General features: G+C 35.9%; 1 protein-coding gene across 1 annotated transcript in view; it reads right to left on the bottom strand.

Annotated features, from left to right (window-relative positions):
* Positions 1 to 26,688, bottom strand: part of ERO1B (endoplasmic reticulum oxidoreductase 1 beta) — a 40,827-nt gene that overhangs the window by 8,503 nt on the left and 5,636 nt on the right. Inside the window, exons 3-10 of the mRNA XM_085315425.1 lie at positions 18,478 to 18,561; positions 16,503 to 16,544; positions 9,674 to 9,756; positions 7,702 to 7,775; positions 4,960 to 5,080; positions 4,822 to 4,868; positions 3,631 to 3,642; positions 1,214 to 1,240 (exon numbers count right to left, since the gene is read on the bottom strand). Of these exons, the coding sequence (XP_085171551.1) occupies positions 1,214 to 1,240; positions 3,631 to 3,642; positions 4,822 to 4,868; positions 4,960 to 5,080; positions 7,702 to 7,775; positions 9,674 to 9,756; positions 16,503 to 16,544; positions 18,478 to 18,561 (490 nt within the window). The remainder of the gene's footprint in view (positions 1 to 1,213; positions 1,241 to 3,630; positions 3,643 to 4,821; positions 4,869 to 4,959; positions 5,081 to 7,701; positions 7,776 to 9,673; positions 9,757 to 16,502; positions 16,545 to 18,477; positions 18,562 to 26,688) is intronic.

Genomic DNA, 26,688 nt, shown 5'->3' on the forward strand with positions numbered 1-26,688 from the left:
AAAAAAAAAAGTATTAAAATTAACATGATAGCCTTTCACATAAAGTCTTCATCATTTAACTTTCAAGAGTTACAGTCAATTAGTACTAATAAACTGCCATGCAAAAATTGCTCAAACATAAAAATCTCATGAGTTTAAAATAGTTTTGAATTTTTACAGTCTGGAAACCAGAATTATACTATGATCATCCTCATTCTCATGTAAGCTACTACTGGACTACAGTAGCTATTTTATACAGAAAAAAAACTTACAGCATTGCAAAACAGCCAAAGTACTTCTTCACAATTCTACTGTAAGTTCACTGAAGACATAAATGCACTCAAAAAACTTTGAAAACATGACTTTGACTGGAGGAATTTTACATCGAAACAGTAGTGTAATGGCATAGGATGGCCAAAATATAATTTAATGTAAAAGTTAGTGAAGATAAAGCTTACAACAAGAGACAGAGACTACAATGGAGTTAAAGTTTTTGAAGATAGATTTGTGCAACTCCCCTGCCACTCCAGTCTCCACAAACAAAAGAAGGTAAAGCTGATGGTGAAGCTTTATCTGTAAGTAATGCTGAGATATGGCCTCATTTAGAGACATCACTATATTAAAGAGCATGTGAATTTGCATGCTTTCCTACAACAGAACTGATTAAATTTTTTCAACAGAGAATTAAAGGAAATGCACAATTAAGTTTAAAACCAAAATACCTTTTCTTCCTCAATTTAATTTTTTTCACATCTCCAGTACACCATTGCTACCATTGTAACAATAATTTGCATTTAGATATGAACAAGAAGCAATATGTTTTGCCTTTGAACACAAATTGTTCTTTATTAGTTAGTTTGTATACTGGGGACAGAATCATCAAAAGCTTTAATACTTTTTAAAGCTGTTTTCAAATAAACTCCCCTAAGCAATGATACTAATTATCATGTCTTAGCTTATACACTTAAAATGGGCAGAAAATTCAAAGTAACTGGTATTGAAGTTACTCCTTTTAGAAGATTAAACATTGAAGTATTTAAGCAGTGTACCACCTAAAYGAGTAAAGTTTTCTAAAGGCCCTCAAGCAAAAATATTCTTTGAGTGACATTCAGAAGTTCAACACAATTTACCAAAAGCCTACACTACGAAAAATATTTGGGGAGAGGGAAAAAAAAAGTACTGCTATGCATTTCTTCTAATGAATTCACTATGTTAATCATCCAACAGGCTTTACCTTCTAGCCATGTGTAGAAAGATTCTCCTGTAAATATAAAACACAGTTAAATGAAAAGTATTCAGTTTCAATATTACAGTATGCCTATTAGCTGCCAGCTGGTCACAAGGCTGAATAATTTAGCTATTCAGTCACTGAGATGATCAAATTTAGAGGTTAGATTAAATATTAAAGTCAAGGAAAAAAATACAAAAACGAGCATGACTGAGGTACTGGTGAGGGCATTCAGAAAGCAGAAGCCTGATTCTATGTACTAGTGGTGAAGGACATAACTGAAGCGTAAATGTGCAAATGGGAATGTGTATGGAAAAGACATCTCATTTACATCCCTGCATCCATCTCTGATTATATATTATCACAGCAGTCATTTAAAGTACAATTATTTCCATGAGTAGAAGAGCTACTAAAACTTGGGTTTTCAATGGACATCAATTTAGATTCTCCAAGTTTGACACCATGGGCCAGAATCCTCAGTTAAATATTGCATTACCCAAACTTGGAGATATATTAGTTCTTTACTGGATCTGTTCTTAGGCTCTAAGCCCACAAAATCRTATGTATACTAAGTTTCAATAGATTCAGCTACACATAGGTAGCAGCACCCTTTCTGTACTGCATCCTGCTGGACATTGTTAACAATAATGAAAAATTGAATCTCTGTGCTCCAATTCAAACACAAAAAGCATATAAGATAAAGGAACAGATTGTTATTATATCAGAAGACATCTAGCTAATCTCTTGCCAGCTATGTACAAATAGCAACATGTCCTTAAGTTTTACATTAACTAAAAAAATCCCTGTCATAATTTTAGGAAGTCTGCTGAGAAAAAAGCTGAATAAGCATTCAGCACACAAAACTAGTGTACACTAAATCAGTCTTAGCATCAAGGCAGTGCTTTAAAGCAATATTAGCTTTCTATTGTAGCTAGTATCAAAAAATGAAACATTATTCATTCCACCAGAAAAAAGAGCAAGCATTATTTCATTACTAYCTTTAAACAAGGATTCTACAATAGTCAACATTAACTAAATTAAAAGCAAAGAGGAAAACTCTACGTTTAGAGGTTTCACGGTGATCTCTCTAAGTTCCTTCTGTTACATGCAATACACAATTAATTGCTGCCTTTGAAACATTAGGTGGGAAAAAAATCCTACTTATTTTCTTTTAATCCTATCCAGTAAAATATTTTTTCTATAAATATTATGTATTTGGATTCAAAAGATAGCTTTCTTTGGCTCAGCAGGTCACAGAAGATCATTAGTAAGTATTAAAAACACTTTAACACATTAAAAAAATGCTTTAATAGCATTACCTACACTGATTACTTTTCAACCCATTCTTTTCTGAGAATGGGATGCATAGCGCTGATTCTTCACAGAACTGGTAAAGCTGTATATAGTTTTGAAAACACCCTTTTGCTGACTGAACTAAATAACTTCTCTATTTTTCTATCTTAAATAGGCTTCCACCATTCATTCTCTCATCCCCTTTCACTGAAAAGGGGAAAGCTGTGTGCTCACCCAAAATCAATTTTCAGAACAAATTTGCAATTTTGATAAAAATTATAGTGATCTTTGAATTGTTAAAGAGACTTCAAAGAAGGAGCACAGCTGCCACTCTGGGCAAGTCACAGTCATCTACAAATGGACAAGAACTCAATCTCTCTGACCAAAAGAATTGTAGATTAATCATTTTAGCCCTAACATTTTTTCCCGAGCCCTCAAGCAACTTTGACTGATTTTCTCCATTTCTTCCTGCTTCTGCAATCTCATTTTGGATATGGAATGATGACAAGATGCCATGATAATCCTACCAAGCACGTAACTATCTATTTAATGATACAAACTAGCACTTATTTCATCTGCATCCTAAGTGAGTGCTTTTACTTCATCTGTTACTGTGCAGAAAGCTTCCTGTAGGCTCTCCACACTGACACGTAGATCTTTTGCCTGAGAGGTTTTAGTTAACAGAAAAATCTTAAGTCTATCCTATTGTGGACAGACTCAATAATGCTTTTTCCTCCCCATCCTGCCTTTGCTCTCCCCAAATCAAAAGAACATTCAAGGAAGTACATAAAAAAACTGTCCATATTCTTTTAAGGGATCAGACACACACATAGCTGGAGGAGACTCCAGATTCAAAAATCCTTTTTGTATTCCATTCTTCTTGCTAGTAAGGTTTTTCACAAAAAGCACAAACTCTGTAACAAGGATAAGAATCAACAACAGAATTGTATTGTGCCCATTCTCATTCCGTTCCCTTACTCCAATTGAAAGAACTGTCATAATAAATTACTTATAAAAAAAACCTAACTTTCCTACCCTCTAATGCAATAGCAGTAAAGCAACTGTATCAGAAGCCCAAGACTGTAATGCTTACTGCACTTCTAGAGGTTAAGCATAATAAGATGACTTACCATCATCGCCTCCTAGGAAGAGAGGGAAAAAAGAAAACAAAAAACAGGAATCCATGAGCATTAAACAGACCATTTTCACAGCAAGGCAGTAATGAAACAAGCCTTACTATAAACACTGAAAAAAGCCCACAAAACATTACTGAATCTATCAGAAAATGTAGGCAGCTTTCCACCTTCTTCCTCCTCAAGACAAGCTGAGACTAAATACATTACCATAATAAAGTCACTTGGAATTTGAAATGTTAATGGCATCTGATTTATATATTTTTATGAAAGATATGTTCTAACTTCAGAAAGCCAAGTAGGAGTCATGTTCTTCAGCTCACATAATTCAACAATCTGACCAGTGCTCCTTTCCGAAATTCTGATCTGTGAATTAAACTACTTTTACAGTTCTTTTTGTGAGTATACACTGGCAATACATTAAGAATGACACAATAATTATAATCTTGTGTCTCTTTTTATTGCTAAAAGTTATCTTGTGTTTGTAATCTCTGATGGTATGTCTAACTATCATTGGTTATTAGTTCATTTTTTTTGAAAAGTGAGAAACACTATTGGGGGAAGCCATATACAGAACAATTAGAAACAAACTTATAATTTTCAATTTAAATTGAAAAATTTTAAACCCAATCCATTGGCATACATTACAATGTTAATTTTAATACATTTCTGGACATATGAGCATTTCCTATGTATCCATACTTTCTTACAATAGTGCAATTATTTCTACATCTGTAATATACTAAACATTAATTATGGAAAACTTATAACTATATTACATTATCTGTCAGCTGAAGTGACTAATTTAAATGCTTTAAGGGAAAAAAGACAATGGAAGAATATAAGAGGCTGAAGAGTTTTGTTAAAATTTAATCCTTCAACTTCTCATCCACTCCAGAAAATTACTGTAACTCTGAGCCACTAAACCATTCTAGATATACTTTAATTCTCACGTCAGCGCCACTGACATTGCTGAGCCTATTCACATGAACTAAATTAAGCAAATATGTAACTAAGCATGATCATGAATCTAAATCTGTATTTTGAAAATASATAGCTATTTCTACATAAGAGAGAGAGGGGGAAAAAGCACACCTACTAACTGAAGAACGTTATTTGCATCACTTGCACTGCAACAGTCATTCTGTTAAAAAAAACTTCATTAAAAATAAAATAGGCAAGACCCACCCCTACTAGGCGCCAGTGGATTTAAAGGACGATAGACAGATCGAGGCCTAGAAAAGGAAGATACAAAATACAAAAATCAGTTCTAAGGTAAAACTGAAGTGCAGATATAAAAACAGACTCCCTCTCCATCCCAATTACTTGAAGCAGTTTTCTTCATAGATGCTGTTCCACACTCTCCACGCAGAGGGCCCTTTGTATCCAGTATAACGTTCCGGATTCAATAGCAAATCCACATACTGTGCATCTGGGGATCTCTCATCTAAATAGGAAATTTTTTGTTACATATTCTAGCTGATCATTTATTAAAAAAAAAAAAAAAGACTTAAACTTACAAAAGAAGTTGTACAGAATTATATATGAGTTCCAATATAATACTATTCTGCTTTCTTCTTGGATTATAAATGCCTTGTGCATAACAATACAGCAATATACATACCAAATAGAAACCCCTAAAGGATATGATTTCTTCCAGTCTTTTGTGCTGCCATAATTTCTGCTTTGTCTGAACACTTTCTGTGGAGTCATTCAACAACACTATCAACACTTGCCACAATGTAGATGTTCTCTCACCTTATAATAAGATACAAATAGTGTTTTGTTTTAGGTGGGCTTTGAATTAAGGGTTGATTTGTCTGGAAGTGTTGGGGGAGGGCTAAATGGAAATACTACTAAATGGTTTTCTTAGGAAAAACAAGGTCAAAGTGCATCTTGTAGTTGGAACATACTGTGCATTTATTAGCTGAAACTTTTCTTCCCCCACCAGATACTCATATATACTGGCAGAAAGCTAGGCTCACACCACTTAATTGAATGAACTTTCAGCATATACCAGATCATTTGTTGGTTACAGCACAAAACACACAATTTAAGTAGAATTTCAACAAATTAAACTTGTGCCTCCAAGGTTCACTTCAGATTTCGGGCAACATACCCAAAGAAAACAGTTAAACTGCTCTCTCTGCTTGAAAACTCTGTAGGAATAAAAACTTTAAGTTTTGAGTTACAACTAGTAAAAAGCAGGAAGAATTCCCTCCCCTTCTCTATGTTAAGAGCAATTCATGCTTAAAAAAAAAGCCAGTAGTTCACAGACTTAACCATAATCAAACAGAATAGGCCAAGCAGTACTACTGAGTATTTCCTCAGATGTTGGGGGAAAAAAAAAAATCCACAGGAACAGACAGTGAGAACTGCTCTAGAAGGAAGAGATGATCCWGCATGAGCATTTAAGCATCGCTTCAGCAGTATTAGAAAAAAAGAAAAGGACAGACACAAGATACACAAGAACACACATTGAGTGCAGATGGAACAAAGTCAAACTATAGCTTGTTTATTTGTCAGCATGGCTAACCTAAGCAGTTCCTAGCCTTATTGGTAACTTCAGGTCCCTACTTGTTCGTTTATTGTCCRCCCACACCTGGAATTTGTGGGGCAGTGCAGCAGAACACTTGGAAATCGGATCCAAGTTAGGAAAGCTTTTTCCAGCTAGATCAATTCCCTGATCTGCTTTATCATAAGCCTGACAAAAAGCTGTAAGAGCAATACTGAGGGAACGGTTTTTGCACTACAGCTGAGTCAATTATGAGCTCTGTCACCAATGGGAAGAGAGGAGAGGAAGAGAGCAACACTTTCTTCCCCCTCACCTCTCGCACTGCGCTAAGCCAGTTCATCCCAATAACCTGGGGCTGGGAAAAGAAGATACCAACCTACTTCTCTGCTATTCTAATCAGCTGAACCAGCTTCCCACCATGCAGTGAGATACATGCCAGTGGCAGTGCAAAAAGGCACTGGAAGAACACAGTGGGGGGTAGCGCTTCCCCATTCAGCGGGATATGATGAGAAGAGGTGCAGTGGAATCAGGAACTACTTAAGTTAATACTGTTTCTAAAAGAAATGCTCCTTAAACTAAACACCTTTCCCAAAGGACTCCTCTTAAAAAGCTACATGTGCAACTTGAAGATAGCAGAGACAACAGCAGCTTATTGCATATACAATTTCAGATCTGCAGTAGTAAACACTCAGTGAACATTACTGAGGAGTTTATACAGAAAATTTTCACGGATAATACACAGTAGAAGTGCTGAAAGAACTACAGTTGTTAAGTCTATTACAGCTGCTACTTTCTCAGGTGACACCAAACATCAGCCTAAAGACAGATTACAATATCTTGCATTACATTCTGATTCTTTCTAGCATGGGAGGCTAAAGTATTTAATAAAAAGGATTTGGACAGCCATTGCTAGATTCCTGAATATGACAATTTCCATGTTTATCTGAAAAACATTCCTCTATGCTTTGAATGTTAGAAGCAAATAAAAGGACTTACACATGTGGAGCAGAGGGAAGACACAACCCAGTATCCTACTGTTTTAACAATGAGAAAGTTTTTACAAATAAGGGTGAGTTTAGTACAGAGATCATTTGAAACATAAGAAGGCTGGAAAGGAATAGAATCAGCCCAAGCATAGACAACAGAATAGCAGCAAAAATAATATGGCAGTAAGAAACTAAATCAGGTACAAGTAAGTTGTCTTATATTTGTACCGTATGCAACTCTTGTCAGAGGTAGATTTTTTAAGAACACGCTAAAATCCTCCCACTTATTTTCTTCTTTTTTATTTACACTGATGTCTTCCACTCACTACAGCAACAGGAGGTAATACACTACACAGACTACCAACTATTCCATGTAAAAACTGCATTCTCTGCATGTAAGATTATATTAACTACCACATGTCCATTTAGTACAAAATTAAAACTTTAAAATAGTTATTTGCAGAGCAATTACAATCTTTTCTGTGTGTGTATATGTGTGCACATGTGTTATGTTTCTAAAGAGACAGCAAATAAAACAAACACTCTGAAAAAGCTTAAACATTTTACCATCAAGTTCACAAAAATGATCCTGTGAATCATCGTATCTTGCCCAGTCAATGAAAGCCTCCTTACTTTGGTTACTGAGGGGAAGAAAATACATTCGGTTTTAAACTTTTAAATAAACAATTTCATTAAGAACTACTGAAAGAAACACGAACCACAAAGTAACCTGAAACTAAATTCTCAATTACTGTATCTGACACTGAATATATGGAGTTACTGCTCATTAGCTACACAAAGTCAAGCAGGCATCAACTGCAATACTTCTAAAAGTAAGTTTAACATAAGACAGCAAGAAAGATTTCACTGTCCTTATCTGAACAAACTGGCAATGACTTCATTCCCTTCAGTAAAAGCTTGGTAAAATATTTCCATAGCACAAGTTTTTAAACACTTTTCAAAGTATTTCTTTAGCATCTATAATTTTTAATTGATCATAATATTTTTTAACCCTTACTTTCAAAGGGACCTACAATAGTTAGCCTTGCTTTGAGTGGGAGGTTGGACCTCTAAAGCCCCCTTCCAATCTCAAGTACTCTAGTAGTATGGTTTGCCTTAAGCCTTTTAAACAACAACAGTATTCCACTCATCTTGGCATTTTCAAGGCAGAGAGACAGGCACCTAGAAGTTCCCATACTATGAAATACAAACAGCACCAAAAATTGAATGCTTCCTTCTACATGTATACGCAGTACAAAACTACTGATGATGCTAACACCAAAATGTAAGCAAAGTTAAGTTTGGGAACTCCTGCTCTAGGATAGAGTGAAGACCCTTGAAATAATATGAACAATCCATTCAATTAAATCAAATTAGAATGAGCTCACTTGTACAGAGACAGTTCTGAAACAAGATACTGTTCTTATCTTCTGCCAAATCACAACAGGAGACTTTATACTTGCTATTAGCTGAGTAGCCTTAAAAGCTTCCCTGATGAACTTCTCCAGTAATTACTACCAGAGAACACTTGCTATTCATAAGAAATAGTTGATAAAGGAGAATAATCCAAACCCATGAGGATTATGCACTGCTCAGTAGAGCATGTAGAGGTTGGCCTACAAATCACAAACTTGTCTTGCTCTTTCAAGATCCATTACATGCTGCTCTATCCCAACTTTGACTACCCCAATCTCACAAAAGGCAATCTTCTCTTTAGTTCTCTGAACATATGCTCGATTTTGTATTCTTGGTCCTACAGGAGTAGGAATTACTATCCCTAAAAAAATAGATAGAGGCTCCACTCAGGTTTAAAATACTGCACACCAGGTGGAAGCAGTTGCTTTTTCATGGCAGTCTCATTTTGTTAGAGGAACATCCCAACATCAGTATCAGGTAAAGGTGTTTCTGTGGCCAAAAGCAGCAGATCTCTCTTTCACTAGAACTGACTTTTCTCTTTTTTAAAGGTGCAGAATCTAAAAGAATGCAAGTTTTTGTGAATGCTGTTAACATACTTGCTTCCTCCGTGGCAATACCATCCTGTAGAATTCCTCCCACCCAACCCTGACTGTGCCATGCAATAAGCAAGATCAGGGAATTGATCCAAGGTAAAAAGTAGCTTTGCCAACAATAAAATGGGCTCCCTGATCTGGTTCACTGAATGATCGCAAACAGGCACATCACTGTAACAGAGGACAGAGCAGGACATAATCCCCTAATTCAGCACAGTCATCAAGAACAAAAAATGTTAATACCAGTAAAAAGTAGGAAAAAAAATATGGTTTTATTTGAAAGGTTCCTCCCTCCCAATGCTGTATCTTCTTCTACTAATACTGATTTTTTTTTTTTTTTTTTTTTTTGAAAAGGTATTTATCACTTTAACCTTTACTGTCAGATGTTCTTGCACCATTTCACATTTACTTTTTAATGGACTATGGAAACAATGAAGAACAAAAACCAGCACATTGCAAAAACAGGACAGACAAAAATGAAATGCTGCTTTGTTACTATTTTTGTATTATTGGTATAAATCACAGCATACCTTAAGGTACTGTTAACTGCTCCTAGTTTGTTAGCTTGCTCACAGTCTTCCAATTCTTTGGAATTATTTGCTGCTTTTGAATACTGTAAGAAAGTTTATATTTAGTATACAAATAAATTACCTAAAATTCTCTGAGGGGAAAAAAAGGGTGATGTGAAAGGTATTTCTAAATTTAGAAGTAAATCTGCCAGTGCTGGGGAAAAGGAATCAATTTTGGAAGTAGTAAGTAATTTTGAAATATTTATTATTTCTGTCTTTCTTCACTAACTTTCATCAGGCCAGTCTCATCCTGTTGATTTAAATACCACACACAATTCAGCTAAATATGTCAAAAAAGGGTTTTTTATTCAATAGAGTTCTGAAGTGGCTTAGATCCTTTTTTTTTACATTCTTAAAAACTGACCTTGAAAAATAATCATCGTTATACCCATACACATATCTTGCATTTTGCAAGCCTCATCACACTGCAAGGTTTTTTGGTCAGTTTTGTAAGAAAGCTCATTGGCTTTGGTCATTCCCCCCTTATGTTTCACATGAGGAACGGCTGCAAGAGCTGGGCCTGTTTAGCCTGGGGAAGAGAAGACTGAGGGGGGATCTCATCAATGTGTACAAGTACCTGAAGGGAGGGTGTCAAGGGGATGGGGCCAGACTCTTTTCAGTTGTCCCGTGTGACAGGACAAGAGGCAATGGGCAGAAATTGAAGCACAGGAAGTTCCGCCTGACCGTGAGGGGGAATTTCTGCCCTGTGAGAATGACGGAGCACTGGACTAGGTTGCCCAGGGAGGTTGTGGACTGTCCTTCTCTGGAGATCTTCAAGGCCCGCCTGGATTCAACCCTGTCTAACATGCTCTAGGTGACCCTGCTTGAGCAGGGCGGTTGGACTAGATGATCTCCAGAGGTCCCTTCCAACCTTACTGATTCTATGTAGCTATGATTAAGCCTGTCCATAAACACAATTTAAGTATGTACAGACCTGGAAGAGAGGATTCTTAATCTGAATTCAGATTTTTGATTGTTCTACAGTAAAACTCAAATGGAAGAATTTAAGCTGAACTCTGATTCTACAATATTTTTAAGTAGTAATCCAGCAAAACAGAATTATTCTACTACTAAGAGGTTAAGTAAAACATTTAAAGGACTAAAGATAAAATCCTCCCGTTTCACTATACTATGTGTATGTCATCAGAAGTTGCTAGTCTGTCAGCTAAAAGCTCAAAAAGATGTTCTAACAATCTGGGAATATAATAGATAGTATCAGCACTCACTTAAAAACAAAAAAGGAGAAGTTTTTTTTTTCAGACTGAGCTTAAGGATTACAGAGTTGTTTTTTTAAAATCTTATCAGCCTCTAAGAAATACGGAAAATGACTTAATGTTAGCAACCAATATCTTACCACAAAGCTAAACCACTGGCCTCCCTGCATTCCAGAGCACATACTTGCATCAATTCGCAAGCCCAAACTGAACCATTACTCAGATTGTAACTGTGAAATTCATGTTTTCAAATTGTATGATTTATTTTAGTGTCTATTACATTTGATAGTATCAAAGCCTATTATTGCATTCACAACATTGTACTATTATTGACATAAAGCATTACTATCTAGAGACAGCTCAAAATAAAAATGGAAACTAAAGGTTTTGATCAACACTTCAGAAGCAAACAAAGAATAATTAGATAAATTTTAAAAATTCATTTTTTAAAAATAAATCATTTCTGAGGACCAAACTGTCATCAAACTTTGGTTCTTATTTCTTACGTGTATTTAGAAAAGCTGCAGGGTTTTTTATTCACAATGTACATATCATAATGCCTTTTAGAAAAAGCAAGGATTTACTTAAAATTGTTCATATATGCAAGCATGAACATTTATTTGTTTCAAATACACATTTGCATTTGTACTTTTACTACTCCTTAAAAATACACTGACCATATTGTGAGTAAAACTAAAGGTTGAGCTGTGATTCCAGTTTTGACATGGCACAAYTAGTCTAGTTTTGACATGGCACAACTGCTTAACTTGTGCACAACTGTACAATTCAAGCTTCTGAGAAAAATGCTAAGTTTRTGAGAAAGCTTTAAGGAAAATATAGAAATATGTAGACTGGGTCTAAGAAAGATATAGGTAAAACTACAGACAGAGGTAAGATTGTTGAGATGTTGATATGCAGCAGTTCAAGGATTTGAGAGCAAAGAAACACTCAAAAACGTGTAAAATCAGTTTGGAAGGTGTCAGGCAATGGCAGTTCAGCAACACTGAGGACCACCCTATACCAAGAAGCAAGGGAGACTAACCCTTTCCCATTTGACTGACAATAGTCCAGCAAGCAAAGACTTAAGTACTTTATCATAACTAAGATTAATGTTTAGGCTAAGAGTTTGTTATTCCTAGCCAGCCACAATACACATTAGTCAACTGCTCTGTACTTTCTTGTTGTCTACCCAGCTTAGAGTCTCTTTGCACAGTCAAAGTTGCCTAAAATGACCCAGAAAAGGAGGGTTAYACAACAAACCTTTGCACATGATGCCCTATATTATTCACCAAGGACAGAAGACTTACATTGGGGAGGATGATGGCAGGCTATGGACAATACCATTCATTTCTAAAGAGCATTTTTGAAGGGTTCATATCATCTCATGCACCACGCAAATAGAAGTAATTACATGGTTCACCACAGCAAAACAAACCTGCACTTTTGCTGTAAGACAGATGAATAATTAACAGGCTTTCCTCTCACCTGGAAATGGTACTGTGAAAGATAAGCCTAATGCACACTTTGAAATATTAGAATGGAATAATATGTAATTGTTAGAAGAGAAAGAGTAGATCCTACCAAAGACCAAAAAAGTGAAAGAGATTATAGAAATCATTTAAGACTTGCCTCTAATAAATAATTACTCTAGAAAGAACTTTCCATTCAATTTTCTTGGATTTCCTAGGTGTGGGGCTCATTCTTTAGCATCATGTGGCTGTTAAATGGAAAAAAATGAACTAAAAATGGATTTGACCTAAAATGAAACAGATTCTGCTGATGAAATAACATTCTAAGATGCTGAAGTAAACATTCCGCATGTCTAGATTTGCGTATCAATCTCTACTTTGAAATGAAAAAATTATTGCCAACAATACCATCCTAAATCTAAGTTTCCAAGCAGAATGAACATTCAAGTCTCAAGCATGTTTCCAGACTCCACTATTTTCCAGCGTTTAACAGAAACAGCTATGGGACCTCTATTGCTCTGTGATGTAGATCAGGACAAAGTATCTGTTCTTGCCAAAGAAAGGCCTCCCAAGAGTAGCCTCTAAAAAAAAAATAAATAAAGAGAATTGAGTAGGAAGTAATACATGAAGTTAAATCTTGTAACCTCGAGTTACTGCATCCTGTACCTTGCTTCGAAAGTTAATATACCAATTATGACAGTTCTTGAGAGTCTTCCCAAAAAATGCTTTCACCACTCATATAAAACAAGACCATAGAAAGGGAAACTACTTCAGGCCTCTCCAGACTATCTTGGTGCAATGAGTTAAAAAGAGATTCTCTATTCCTAACCACACATCTGTGAAGAAGCTGTAGAAATGTAATTCTGATCCTTGTGGCTAGCTGATCTTCCAAAAGCTGAACAGTTGTCTCTGCTAAGTTCTATAGCAAACAAAAACATGAAAATCTGAAAAAAAGCTTTAAGTTTACAAGTCCTTCTACTTTAGGAGAGAAGGATAATAGGAAACAGCACAGAAGCCAAGGACTTGGACCACAGAAGACTTCTCCACGGGATTCTACCTTGAGGGCATCTACTTCAGAGAGCATACCTCACATAATACAAAATATATTGCAGACAGTATAAAACTAGGGTGAGTAATCAATAGAGAGGGTTGCACTGCCTTTCAGGGGGACCTTAAGAGGCTGCAGAAATGAGCAGAGAGAAACCTCATGACACTCAACAATGAGAAGTGCTAAGTCTTGCACTTGGGGAAGAATAACCCCACACACCAGTACAGGCTCGGGGCCAAGCAGCTACAGAGCAGATTTTCAGAGAAGCACCTGGGAGTCCTGGCAGACAACAGGGCGAACATGGGTCAGCAATGCAACTTTGTGGCAAAGATGACCAACAGCATCCTGGGCTGCATTAGGAAGAACATTGCCAGCAGGCTGAGGGAAGTGATCCATTTCTCTACTCAACACTGGTGAGGTCACATCTTTCCAGTTCTGGTCTCCCAGTACAAAACAGGTAGATTTACTGGAGCATGTCCTAGCACAAGGCCACAAAGATGATTAAGGGATTKGAACAACTCTCATATGAGGAGTGGCTGAGAGARCTAAGACTGTTCAGCCTGCAGAAGGGAAGGTCAAGGGAGGGAAGGTTCTTATCAATGAAAAGGGGGAAATCTTATCAATGGTTCTAAAAGTCTGACGAGAAGGTGTAAAGATGACAGGGTCAGACTCTTCCCAGTGGTGCCCAGTGACAGTGTGAGAGGCAATGTGCACAAAATGAAACAGAAAATTCCATCTGAAGATAATAAAAATAGTTCTTCACTATGAGGGTGACTGAGCACTGGAACAGGTTGCTCAGAAAGGCTGTACAGTCTCCATCCTTGGAGATATCCAAAACCCAGCTGGACATGATCCTGGGCAACCAGCTCTAGCTGATCCTGCTTGAGCAAGGTGGGAGTTGGACCAGATGATCTTCAGAGGCCCCTTTCCAAACTCAATTATTCTGCGATTCTGTGATTACTGAAAGATGTCTTGGCTGCTTCTCCCCTTTGCAAGACAGACCCTATCAGGATGAAAGAGACGAACCAGACAAGCATAAAACTAGTATGTTCCCCTATTGCTCCCATTTCCCCCCCTTATACCAATACTTTAAGGAAAACCCACAAGATGCAAGATATTACCAAACAGTCCAAGAACAGTCTAGTAACAGTACTTAAAGGTCTACGCACTCCTTGAATCAAAACGTCCATATTAAGGTAAATCTGAAGTTTCCTTAAAAGCGATATTCAAAGAGATTGCCATTTTTAATCGGTTCCAGGGAAGATCTTTAACTCAATAAGTATCAGAATGGTGCAGGTAAGATTGATGTCAGTCCTGATGATAATTTTCTTACAGAAGGATTAATAATTCTGAGAGAAAAGCAGATAAGAAGAGTCTTAGTTCCACTAAAATTAAGGTGTTGGAATTGTTCAACTTCCAGCACTGCAGCTGACTGCAACAGCCTGCAAGGCAATTCAAAGAAGGAAACTGTAACAAATATACTTGCAAATTAGAGCTTCCCAAATCCTCCTCCCTAAAATGTTGGGAAATAAAAAGGTGGTCAATGTCTCACCTTGGAAGTACAATTCAATCTGCTCTTGCAAACTATCTAAAAACCAGCATACTTCTCTGGTACTAATTAACACTTTCATTAGGGCTCACAGGAAAAATCAGGAGGCTCAAATGCCGCAATTTGTGTGAAGAATTTGTGAAGAATTGTTATCACTTCTAAAAGCTTATCTTCAAAAAGGCATTATGATATTTCAGGAGTCAGTTCTCTCCAATAAAGCTTAGAAGAGAACACAGTCAATGAAAAAGAGAAGTAGCAACTGATCTTCGAGCTAAAACTCAAGATCTTCTGTCCAGAGATAGCACCAAAGTTTTCCCAGAGCAACCACTGCTTATGCCAAAACACATTTAGCCACACTTGATTTCAGATCAAACTTACCAATATGTGTGCAAATAGAAGACAAGACTTGCTCTTCAGCCGGAGCTTAGACAGACTTGTCTGCACTGTACACGTTAGTAGAATATACAGAAGTCATCCACTTAAAGTATTTCCCTCAGTTGTCTTTGGTGATCTTTCTTGGCATATGGTTTAAATCTAATGCCAAGGTTATTTGAGACAGTAGACTATATTCAGGTTAGATAAGCAGTGACTATAGCTGCCCAGTGAGGTGTAAAGTCCACCTGAAGTACTGCACTGTCTATGACAGACAGCTGTGTAGGATGAAGATGCAGAGTTAAGCAACAGTAAGCATGAGTCTACAACAGAGTGAAGGCACTCAATAGAAAAACCTTCCTTCAACTGCCACGACCCTTATCTTGGGCACTTTGGCCAGTATTTTGGGAGTATTCTGTTTATTTTGTTTGTTTGTTTCTCTCTCTCTCTTTCTGATCTCTTTTATAGGTCTTCATGCCTTCTTTACTCCTGTGGCTTTACTAAGATCACTTGATGATCTAAACAGGATGGCTCAAAAGCAAGCAAAAGCCAACAACACACACTGACAGCTTAAGCTTTCAGCTAAATCACTTTAAAATGGCTGAGCCTAAATTATCTTTAGGCTAACTACCTCCTCAAGACTCAATGTGGCATAACTACATAGAATCATTCTTTTTTTCCCCAATACTACAGGTCATATTTATACATGATTCTTAGAAGATTGCACTGCTACTGCAACTGTGCATCTGTCTACAACATTACAGACTAGCTCAGAAATTAATGAGAATTTCACATCAGGCATTCAGTGACCATGCACCGCTATCTTTGTTCATTCATTGGTTCAGTGAGTATCAATTCTCAAGCTAGGAAAGACTCAGAACAACATGACAGCACTAAATAGGTCAGARACACTATGTTACATTACACACACACACATATAACTGATGTGTGATATTAGTTAATATAATGTAACTTTTAATAAAAGTAAAAATATAAGCCATGTACAGAAACTGATCAGTTATGTTAAAAATTTCATCACTATGCCAAGATGGAAAGCTTGTGATAGAAAACTAAACACTACTGAAGTATTAAGATTACAGTGAATCAGAAGAAAGTCCAAAAATAAATGACTACTTACTTTATTAGAGCTCCCAGCTTTAATCCCAACAGGTACTTTGCTCTGAAACAAAAAAAATCATTCTTACACTGTTCACAGAAATGGTTATGTCTAGATTAAAGTCCAGGAATTAGATATCATTTCTATGGAAGCCAACTTGTAGTATGTAATTAGCTTGCACCTTTATTTTCGGAACATATTATATCCAAAACAGTACTACAGCTTACAATAAATTTAAAAGTTAATTATTCTATTGGTAAAAATAATTAAGAYCTTAGGGTATTTCAAATATATTTCTGTTTTTGAAGGGAAAAATAGCTATTACTATCCTTTAATTTAAATTTAAGATTTTATTAGTAAATATTGCTATAATTACTCTGAACTCTGTTACCTGATGATTGAGTAAAAATACAGATGAGTCATAATTTAAACATTGTTAAATCAGTCTGCAGAAAATGTTTAAAAACTGATGTAGATAATACCTCAAAAATTTAAATGTGACATTTACCACATGTCAAGGGAAGATAACCTTTTTTTAATTGAAGACATATAATTTCCAAATAGGCTAAGAAATGATTGTCTTCAGTATATCTTCTGAAAGTCAAGCTGTACATTGTATACATGTCCTGACCAATCACTTGGGTGACAGCAAGGTATCAATTACTGTAAGTTCTAGTCTCAATCATGAGGTTTCATTAAATCACATTTCCAAATGCTTTGTCATCCATAAAGGAAGAGACCTATATAGATGGATCATTAGTATAATCAGTATAGTTCATTGTATAATTAAGAATCTACCAGATTTTCCAAACGGACAGCTAAGTTGCCTTCCTTCCCACCTCCCACTCCCTCTGAAATTTCTTTAAAACCCTTGAGTTTACTCTTAGATTGACTTTTGCTAAGCCTGGCAATGGACAGGACATCTTTTTAATACTAGACAAGAAAGTTGTAAACAGTTAGGTTTATTTTCCACTATTCAACTTTTCAAATAAAAAAATTCTAAACTTTACCTTGAAATTTTTCTCTCTCATTGTTAAATCATACAGCTGTGTGAACTAGTGTACTGCTACCTGTTAATACAGTGTAACTGCACTGTTAACATAATCATGTCCCAAACCCCAAAATTTATACACACTATTTCTGGTGAAATGTGCTTAGCTCTACATAACAAAGAGYAGGAACTTTTTCCCACTGATAAAATTGATTCTTTACAAATACAGAAAAACTTTAAGTGAATGGAAGTTAGTACTTCCCAAGTACCATACAACTTTTTCCCATCAGTTATGTACTGAATTATTTACCCTCCTTTCTGGTCAAATCTGTAGTTAAAACATTCTGCTGTTAAGCGATTAAAATTTCTCTTATAGACTCAACAGTGCTTTGCAGCTCATAAAATCAGACAATTCCACCATCTATCACTTTGCATTAATGCCTGTTAAGTACATGCTATAGGTCACTGGATAGAAGACTATCCCAGAAATCAAGAAGTGCTTGGCTACAAATACCTTGCTCTGACTTTGGACAGGCAAGGACCTATCTCAGTCTCTAGATCTTAGAAACTGAGATGAGAATGACTACTTCTAGAAGTCACTTGTTCTTTTCCAGAAGAAAGTTATGTATTTTATAGCTATGTTTATTTGGAAAGAACGAAAATAGCAGCAGCAGACATTTTGTGTAGAGTGTTCTCGATTATGAAAGAGCTGATTAAAGCTAACCATAGATGGCAATACATTTGCTGATGCACTAACAACTGTTACAGCATTTGACTTGYGCTCGGCATAACCATTTCCTTAAGGAAATTACACAGCATGACTGCAAAGGAGCAGACTTCTTCTAAAGGAGAGGAAATAATGGAACCACATCCATGAAGTCTCATATTCCAAAGCTTTTGAAGTTTACTACTATGGAGTAGTATAGTATATAGTATCATGCACTGTAAATTAGCAAACTGTTTGGCCTAACAACTTTTTTATAGTTTATATTATTTGATCCATACCTCTGGACAAGGCTCTACATGACAATCTTTGATAGAGCAGTGGCCATCATCAGCCCAGAACGGGCACGGTCTCTTTAGATTGACCTAGAGATACAAAAACTTACAATTAATACTAACTTTAAAACAGAATTCTCAATACCAAGAAATCCTTTCAAATTAAAGGAGAAAATATGATGAAAAAGTTAAATCTAATACTTTTAAAGTTTTTTTAAAGCATTCTCCCATAGATCGTGTCAGCTGATGCTTATCGCAGTGTAATTGTGATAATGGTCTCTATAGGAAACAAATACATGGTCTCTTAAGGCACAGATTAAATCTCTCACCATTAATATAAATGTTCAAAGCAGTAACTAAACTGTAAGGACGAACACTGAATCAGATATATGCAGCTATAAAATGGTCTTACTTAAAATCAGTTGCATTTGTCAAGGAAATACATTAGACGGAAGACACTAGTGCAGAAGTTCACTGATTTAAATAAGTGCATGGATAACTTCAGATTTCAAGCAATAAAAACAGGCTGATCATTAGTACACTTTATAGTGGTTCAAGGAAGAACGAATATCAAAATAAACTGTCTTAAATTAGAGAGCTGACATAGTACAAATACAAATAATGAAGAGGAAACCACTTCAGAAATATTACAGCAAACCAGATACTTTCTGGTCAATGCTCCTATTTGTTAGCAAATGGCACAATACAGGCAGAGAGTACTACATGTATTAGCATCTACTACTTGGCAAGAGAGTTGAACACTGTTTCACTACATTTCATTTGATTTTTTTTTAAGTGAGTGAAGAATAAAAATACACTTTTCCATTGCATTAGTCTTATACATACTAACAATGATTAGTGATGAAAGATTACCGTGACCTTTTCACTCTTAAAACAAAGACTAAAGGTTTTCCTGCAAAACCTTACAGAAACACTTTGGAAGTACACCATCTTTGAAACTTAAAATTATAAATGAAACAAAGCATTTATCCCTAGTAGTTATCACCATTTTCTGGTTTAGAACTATACATACATCAGTTTGGCAACTTCCAGAGTAATGGTAAAGTTATTGCTACTCTTTGCTTTTGTTTTCCTTTAGCACATCTCGTAGGTGTTTCCTTCAGTTGATAAATACTATTCATGAAGACATTCAACTGAAGTTACTATTTATATCTAACAACTTACATCCTGAATGTTTTGATTAAGTATCTCTTCATATTTGAAACTGTTGCAGATACAGGATTTGATCCTGCAGTCAAAGTCAACAATTTCTACAAAATGCACTGTAAAATTAAGCCTATTACCAAAGATGGCACTTGGCTCTAGAGTCATTTCAATACAAGAATTTAAATCACAAATGCAATCATAAAAAATAATTTAAGTCTATAAATCTTAAATCATAAAACTAATCCGTACACTAATTTAGGAGAAAAAAAAACACTTAAGTTGTACAGCATATTCATAGAGCCCCACAMTACACAAATGGTATTCTTGCTAAAGCTGATTTGTTGAAAGCATCTGAGTGACTCCCCCATCAATTTAGTCTTCAGAAAAATGTGTTTTCTCTTCTCATACGTAGGAACATTTTTCTAGTATGTGCCTTTTACATATGATTCTATACTATCTGTTTTACATATGGAGAAAAAACAAACAGGAAACAAAGCTTAAACATTGAGCGCACTAGTGCCAGAGCAGCACCTTGTGCACAGAACTGACAGCTGAACTCCAAATCCCATGCCCTGATCAGCTTGGATCCTCTGCATGGAGTGCCTGCAGGATTCCTGCTATGATAAAAGAAACATACTACTCAGCCTTTTAATTTGGAGAAAAACTGAAACCACTGAGAATGCTTGAATAACTGTTCCATTAAAGAAAAAAGTTTTTTTTTTTTTTAATCACAAATCTTTTACAACACAAGCTAACATTTTAGCAGCAATTTATAAAAATGCTTTGTAATAGGCAACGGAATTAAAGGTTTGCTAGGCCTCAAATAATTTTCAAATGGAATCATTTTATTTTTTTAAATCTTTACTGCTGAAAAAAATGAATAAACAAAATTGAGACTAGTTCAGTTGAGTTCCTGTAATTACATAAGACTATACTATATCACAGAAACTTGAAAGAAAAGCAGTACTTGAAGTTTACACTCAAGGAAATTACTTTTTAGAGCTAACTCTTCTCTACTAGATAATCTAAAATTTCACAATTACTGTAAGTTAGTAGATTGTACTGACAATGAATCAATCCATAGGGGAATTACTTAGAGCAGCTTCACCAGCAACTGCGTGAAGAAAAAAAAAATCTTTAAAATATCAATATAGGAAAGCCATCTCAGATAATAGTGACCATGCAAGAGAACATTTGAGACTCAAGAATACTGCACTGAAGTTAAATCCTAACTTATTTCAACAGGCATACTTTATACTTCAGTATTACTGAAAATAAAAAGTCTAATCAACAWGCTACAGCTCTTTCTGTCATACATAAAGACAACTGTTGACAAACTGAGCTTAGAGCTAATCATTTACAGGTGACAACTCTCTCAAATACACTCCTAATTTTATTTTACTGTACTCATCAGAAAATTACAATCCTAAGAATACAATGCAACTCTTACTGTATACTTTCAGACATACTTTTCCTCTATAGAAGATATGGACCCTGAAAACATGGAAGTTTGAGAAACCTCACTTTTAAAAGTTTATTACCAAGATCCCTCTCTCACTACCCAACTGCTAGACAACTTATGAGTGCAGCAAGACCACCAAGTATTGTACTCATAATCGAGTAAGTAGAACAAGAATTCATAACTGCTTCATTCAGAGTCAGAACATCAATATCACAGAAATCCTAGACTTGCTTTGAAAAATCACTAAAACAGAAAATATTTCAGAAGTATCAAGTGCAACATTTATTTTGTTCTTGCTCCAAGCTATCCAAGCTACAAAAAAAAAAAAAAAAAAAAAAAANGAACAAGAATTCATAACTGCTTCATTCAGAGTCAGAACATCAATATCACAGAAATCCTAGACTTGCTTTGAAAAATCACTAAAACAGAAAATATTACAAAAATATCAAGTGAAACTTTTATTTTGTAATTGCTCCAAGCTATCAAAGATAAAAAAAAAAAAAAAAAAAAAAAAAAGGAAAAGAAAAGAAGAAGATAAATCTTACTAGAAAGAATTTTCCTCTTTTCTTCTTTCAAAGAGGCATGGCTCTAGATGTTAGTTTTTCCTGCCTTTCATTCACAGAAACTGTCCAACATCTTGTTCAGTCTCCATCCTTGGAGATATTGGAGATATTCAAAACCCAACTTGATAACATCCTGGACAACCTGCTCTAGCTGACTCTGTTTTGAGCAGAGGGATTGGACTAGTTGATCTCAAGATGTCTCTTCCAACACACCAATTATTCTGTGACTCTATGATCTTTATTATTCAGTAATTCTCCTTTATTCAAACAAAAAACTCTCAAAGCACTTCAAATTATCTTTTGAAAGGCCTTAAAATAGAAAGGCTATACTTCATAGTACCAATCTTTCATATACAGATTGTCAGTAACAGAAAGGGCTTAAGAATCAAAGCTTGAACTCCAATTTTCTGTAATATTCCTTTTGTATAACTTGATTTTCCCCCTAAAATGAAATAAAAAAAAAAAAAAAAAAGATCACCTGCAAAAAAAAAAAAAAAAAAAAAAAAAAAAAAAGTCATAAACCAATACAGGTCAGAACTGTTTCAGTTCAAGAAGCAGTTATAGCACCTGCTAAACCTGTAGAGTTACAGCAGCCAGGTTCTCTACATCAGAACTTCAAGATGTGCTTTGTAGTTATTCATTTTGTTCGGACACAGATTGCCAAGCAAATATCACATTACCCACATATGATCTAGAGCAGATGCAGGTGTACATCTGCATCTGTGTGTCTAATCTGCAGAACATAATATTAGGCTTGTATGACTGTGAGAAATGGAAAGACAAACACTGATCTAACAGACTTTAATCCATCAGTGTGCTTTGAACATGTTTTACTGGCAGAGTACATTTATATTGGWTCAGTGTTTTGCTTTAAGTGGCCTCTTCCTCCCTCCCCCCTTTTTCCATTCTCTATTAGAAGCCCAATGGCTAAATTCACTGAATTCTCAAAGCACAGCCTCAGCAGTTAAAAAAAAGAATCAAAAGAATTTTCCAGCATTTCTCCTTATGCTTAGTTCATCCTGTGTAATGTACCAAAATGCATCTCATACGAAGCAGACACAATATGAAGAACCCGAGAAGCATTACAGTCACATTTTATTCTCCCTCCAGTTCATTTTCTGTTTTGACAGCAAAAGAAAATCAAAACTATGTGCCAGAAAAAGAAACAATCTTTCCAGCTTGAAGGATTTTTTTTTTTTGTGGCACTACTTACCAACCCGAAGCAAACAAACATTTAAAAAAAAAAAAAAAAAACTTCTTCAGATATTCTATGAATACCTCTAAAGAGCTGCCATCACCTACCCCATGTTTTAAGGCAACTAAATTTCTCCGTTCTACTTATGACTTTACAATACAGAACGAGGTCCTAGGTTTTTTTTAATGAGTAGGAGGTATTTAGCATACCAGTAGGCAGTAGAGTTAAAAAAATACATAAGTTTCTCCTGCCCTGATATTAGAAATTAATTTTGTGAAATTTTATGGATCAAGATTACTCAAAAGAAGCAGGAGAGAGGATTAAAACTAAAATTTGACTTGCTTGACTACTCATTACACTGAATTAATTCCTCAAACCTTTCAGTAAGTATTCTTCATTCTGTACTTTCAAAACACACATACAGTTAACTGTTACATTAGCAGGAAAGCAATGGAGTTGAACTACTGTCCATAGCTAACATTTTGAAAAACAGATCCCCTTACAGGTTTCCATTTTGATGCACTTAGTATGATCAGGAAACATAAATCCAGCTTTTCAGTGTTAAAGTCACTCTTCAGTGAAAAAAACCAAACCAAAAAGCCAACCAAAAAAGAAACTAACTTCTTAGAAATGACAACTATCTTCTAGTTACAGTACAAGCCATGCTAGCGCAGATCCTTTAAAAGACAAGATTTTACGCTACTTTCCTCCCTACCCTTCATTTCCACTATTAATTCTAGAAACACCATCCATGGAAAAAAACATGCAAAGCTTCAGAATTTTTCTTTTCTTTTTTTTTTTTAAATAAGGCTCAGAAAACTGCTACATTATGCATTACTACCACTACCACAATAAGAGCTCAGAACTATACAAAGACATGCCCTCCCACATCAATTTCTAGACAAAAAAAATGACCAGCTACCATAGTTAAGACTATTATCTTCTTTAAAAATCAAGTCCTAATGATATAAATACTGACACACTTTAGAATATACTGACATAATTTAGAATATAAGGGTCAAGTAACCAGGGAATCTTCCTTCTTATACAGAGGAATACTTTCATATGAAAGAATATTGCTGTTTAAACTATAAATTAATCCAGGAAAACATCTGAAAATCTATTATTCCCATAACTAGTCAACAGCACTAAAATCCAGCACATGAGTTTGCAAGACAAACTGAGGCTGTACAGTACAGGTGCTTTAATCAATACCAACTATGCACTGATTACACAAAACATCCTTTATTTTCTTCATAGAACGAAGTATCAGACTTTATTGTTCTCAGTATTATTCATGATTGTCAAAGAACAAGCGTTAGACCCCTTATCATTAGGCTTCCATATTTTGTGTTTTGCATAAACACAGTATACAACTACACTTAGACAAAAACATTATTTCACTGAGAAAACTGTACCACTACCTATTTAGAAATCATCTAGCACAAATTAAGCACCACTTTAAACAAAAACTAGCCAGTCCATTAAGTTCTACAGATAAAAGTTTGAGTTCTTCTATAGTTGTTGAACTAGTAAACCAATGGGCATGGTGCAACTCATGCAACTTGAGTTGATGATCCAAATTCAGGCTACAAGTTAACTTACTTCAGAGTATGAGTGTTTTCACTCTCAAATTTAATATACTTCCCCTATCTTTACACAGCTATGTGTGCTTCCATGATTTTGTGCAGGGATATCAAACTCTCAGTTTGCTTGTTCAACACATTCTTCCCTGCCACATTTGAAAATACACAATTACTGCGTGGGGATACGGAGGACTGTACAACAGCACTTGTAGTTGCACATCAATTATAAAGGTCAGTAATGCAAAAAAAAAAAAAGCTTAAATGCCTGGCTCTCCTCCCAGCTCTGTATGTTGAAACACTACATTGTTTTCTCAGTTCTATGCCAACTGGAAAAACACACCTACCCACCGAGGGACTATCAGTAATATGGACGGACTCCAACCTGAATAAAAATATTGCTCAGGTGTTAACCTATGCTCTCTGCAATGCAGGCAAATTCAAAGTATGAATGCCTACATACTTGAGTGTACAAATAGTACTGTTGGTGAGACAAAAGCTACGAAAGATGAGGTAGAATTATACTACAGACACTATTAAAGTAGGATCTGCAGAACTGCAGGAATACAAGCTTTTGAAAAGAAAATTTTATCTTCCCCTAAATTTGGGGATAAAATTTCTGTTATATACTTTGTATAAAATCTTGTAAACTTGTTACTCCCCTTCCTCAAATACTTTGTTTTGCATCAWCTTGGTGCCTCTGGAGAATCTAATTAACACTAATTATCACATATCACTACCATATGTTTTCACTGAAGTTACATGTATCTTGTTCCTCCTGAACACTGAAGTTAGATCTGTATCATGTAGCAGGAGGAGATGCAGGGTGAAGTTACATGTTACTGCTTGTTCATATTAGAAAGTGAAGATTCTAGCAGTCATCTTCTCTCGTTCCTCTCATACGTAACCCCATCTTCCATAAATTCCAATACTTGCCCAATTCCAATTCAGCAAGATAATTTGTTACATCCTGCAAAAAAAATAGTTTTCTACCAGGTTAATAAGTAGCACTGGCCTACTGCACAGATAGACAAGTCCAAGAAGTAAAAGTAGCGAAGTGGCAGGATGGTCCGCCCAAGAATGGAACATCCTCTTTCCCATAGTAGCTCGGTCAAAAACGCAACCTCTATTTCCTGTCAAGCATATCCAAAAAAAGAATAGAAGTGCCAAGCTCCAATGTCCTATTTTGCTCATCAAATTCTAATACAGAGAAGAAACAATGTTTCAAATCATTAGAGAATAATAGTATATACTATTTGAACATTAATATTTATACTTATTTTTTCCAAAGGAATAAAGATTCTCTATAGACCAAAGACTAAAACCAGAACAAAGACAGCAACTGGTAAGAAAATAATTGTAATGTTTCAAATATCAAATTATGCACATAGTTAGAAGGCAAATGCTGCATAGTATCAAAGTGTCTAATACAGCCTTTTCCCAGATGCAACAGTACAAAGACACTACCTTTAAAATTACCACTTCTCAGGTGAATTAGAATAGTCATGATTTACTGTCACTGGCCACAGGATTAACAAATACAGGATTTATGACCAGCATAACTGTCAGGGACTGAAAAATCAATTATGACCAAATTAGAACSTTTCCTAAAAAGGTGATGGAACAGCTCCTTCTGGATGTCATCTCCAGACATGTGGAGGAAAAGAAGGTGACCAGGAGTAGCCAGCATGGATTCACCAAGGGGAAATCCCGCTTAACCAACCTGATGGCCTTCTAGGATGGAATGACTGGCTGGGGAGATGAGGGGAGAGCAGTGGACATTGTGTACCTTGACTTCAGCAAGGCTTTGGACACTGTCTCCCATAACATCCTCCTAGAGAAGCTCAGGAAGTGTGGGTTAGACAAGTAGACAGTGAGGTGGATTGAGAACTGGCTGAAAGGCAGAGCTCAGAGGGTTGCCATCACTGGCATTGAGTCTAGTTGGAGGCCTGTGGCTAGTGGCATCCTCCAGGGCTCAATACTGGGTCCCATCTTGTTCAACTTCTTCATCAATGACCTGGATGAGAGGACGGAGTGCCTCCGCAGCAAGTTTGCTGATGGTATTAAGCTGGGAGGAGAGGCTGATACAGCTGAGGGCTGTGCTGCCATTCAGAGAGACCTGGACAGGCTGGAGAGTTGGGCGGAGAGGACCCTCATGAGGTTCAACAAGGGCAAGTGCAGGGTCCTGCACCTAGGGAGAAACAACCCYAGGCACCAGTACAAGCTGTGGGCTGACCTGCTGGAGAG

The sequence above is a fragment of the Rhea americana genome, unplaced genomic scaffold (genome assembly GCF_003343005.1).
Source record: "Rhea americana isolate MKP2758 unplaced genomic scaffold, rheAme1 scaffold_43, whole genome shotgun sequence".
NCBI lineage: Eukaryota > Metazoa > Chordata > Aves > Rheiformes > Rheidae > Rhea > Rhea americana.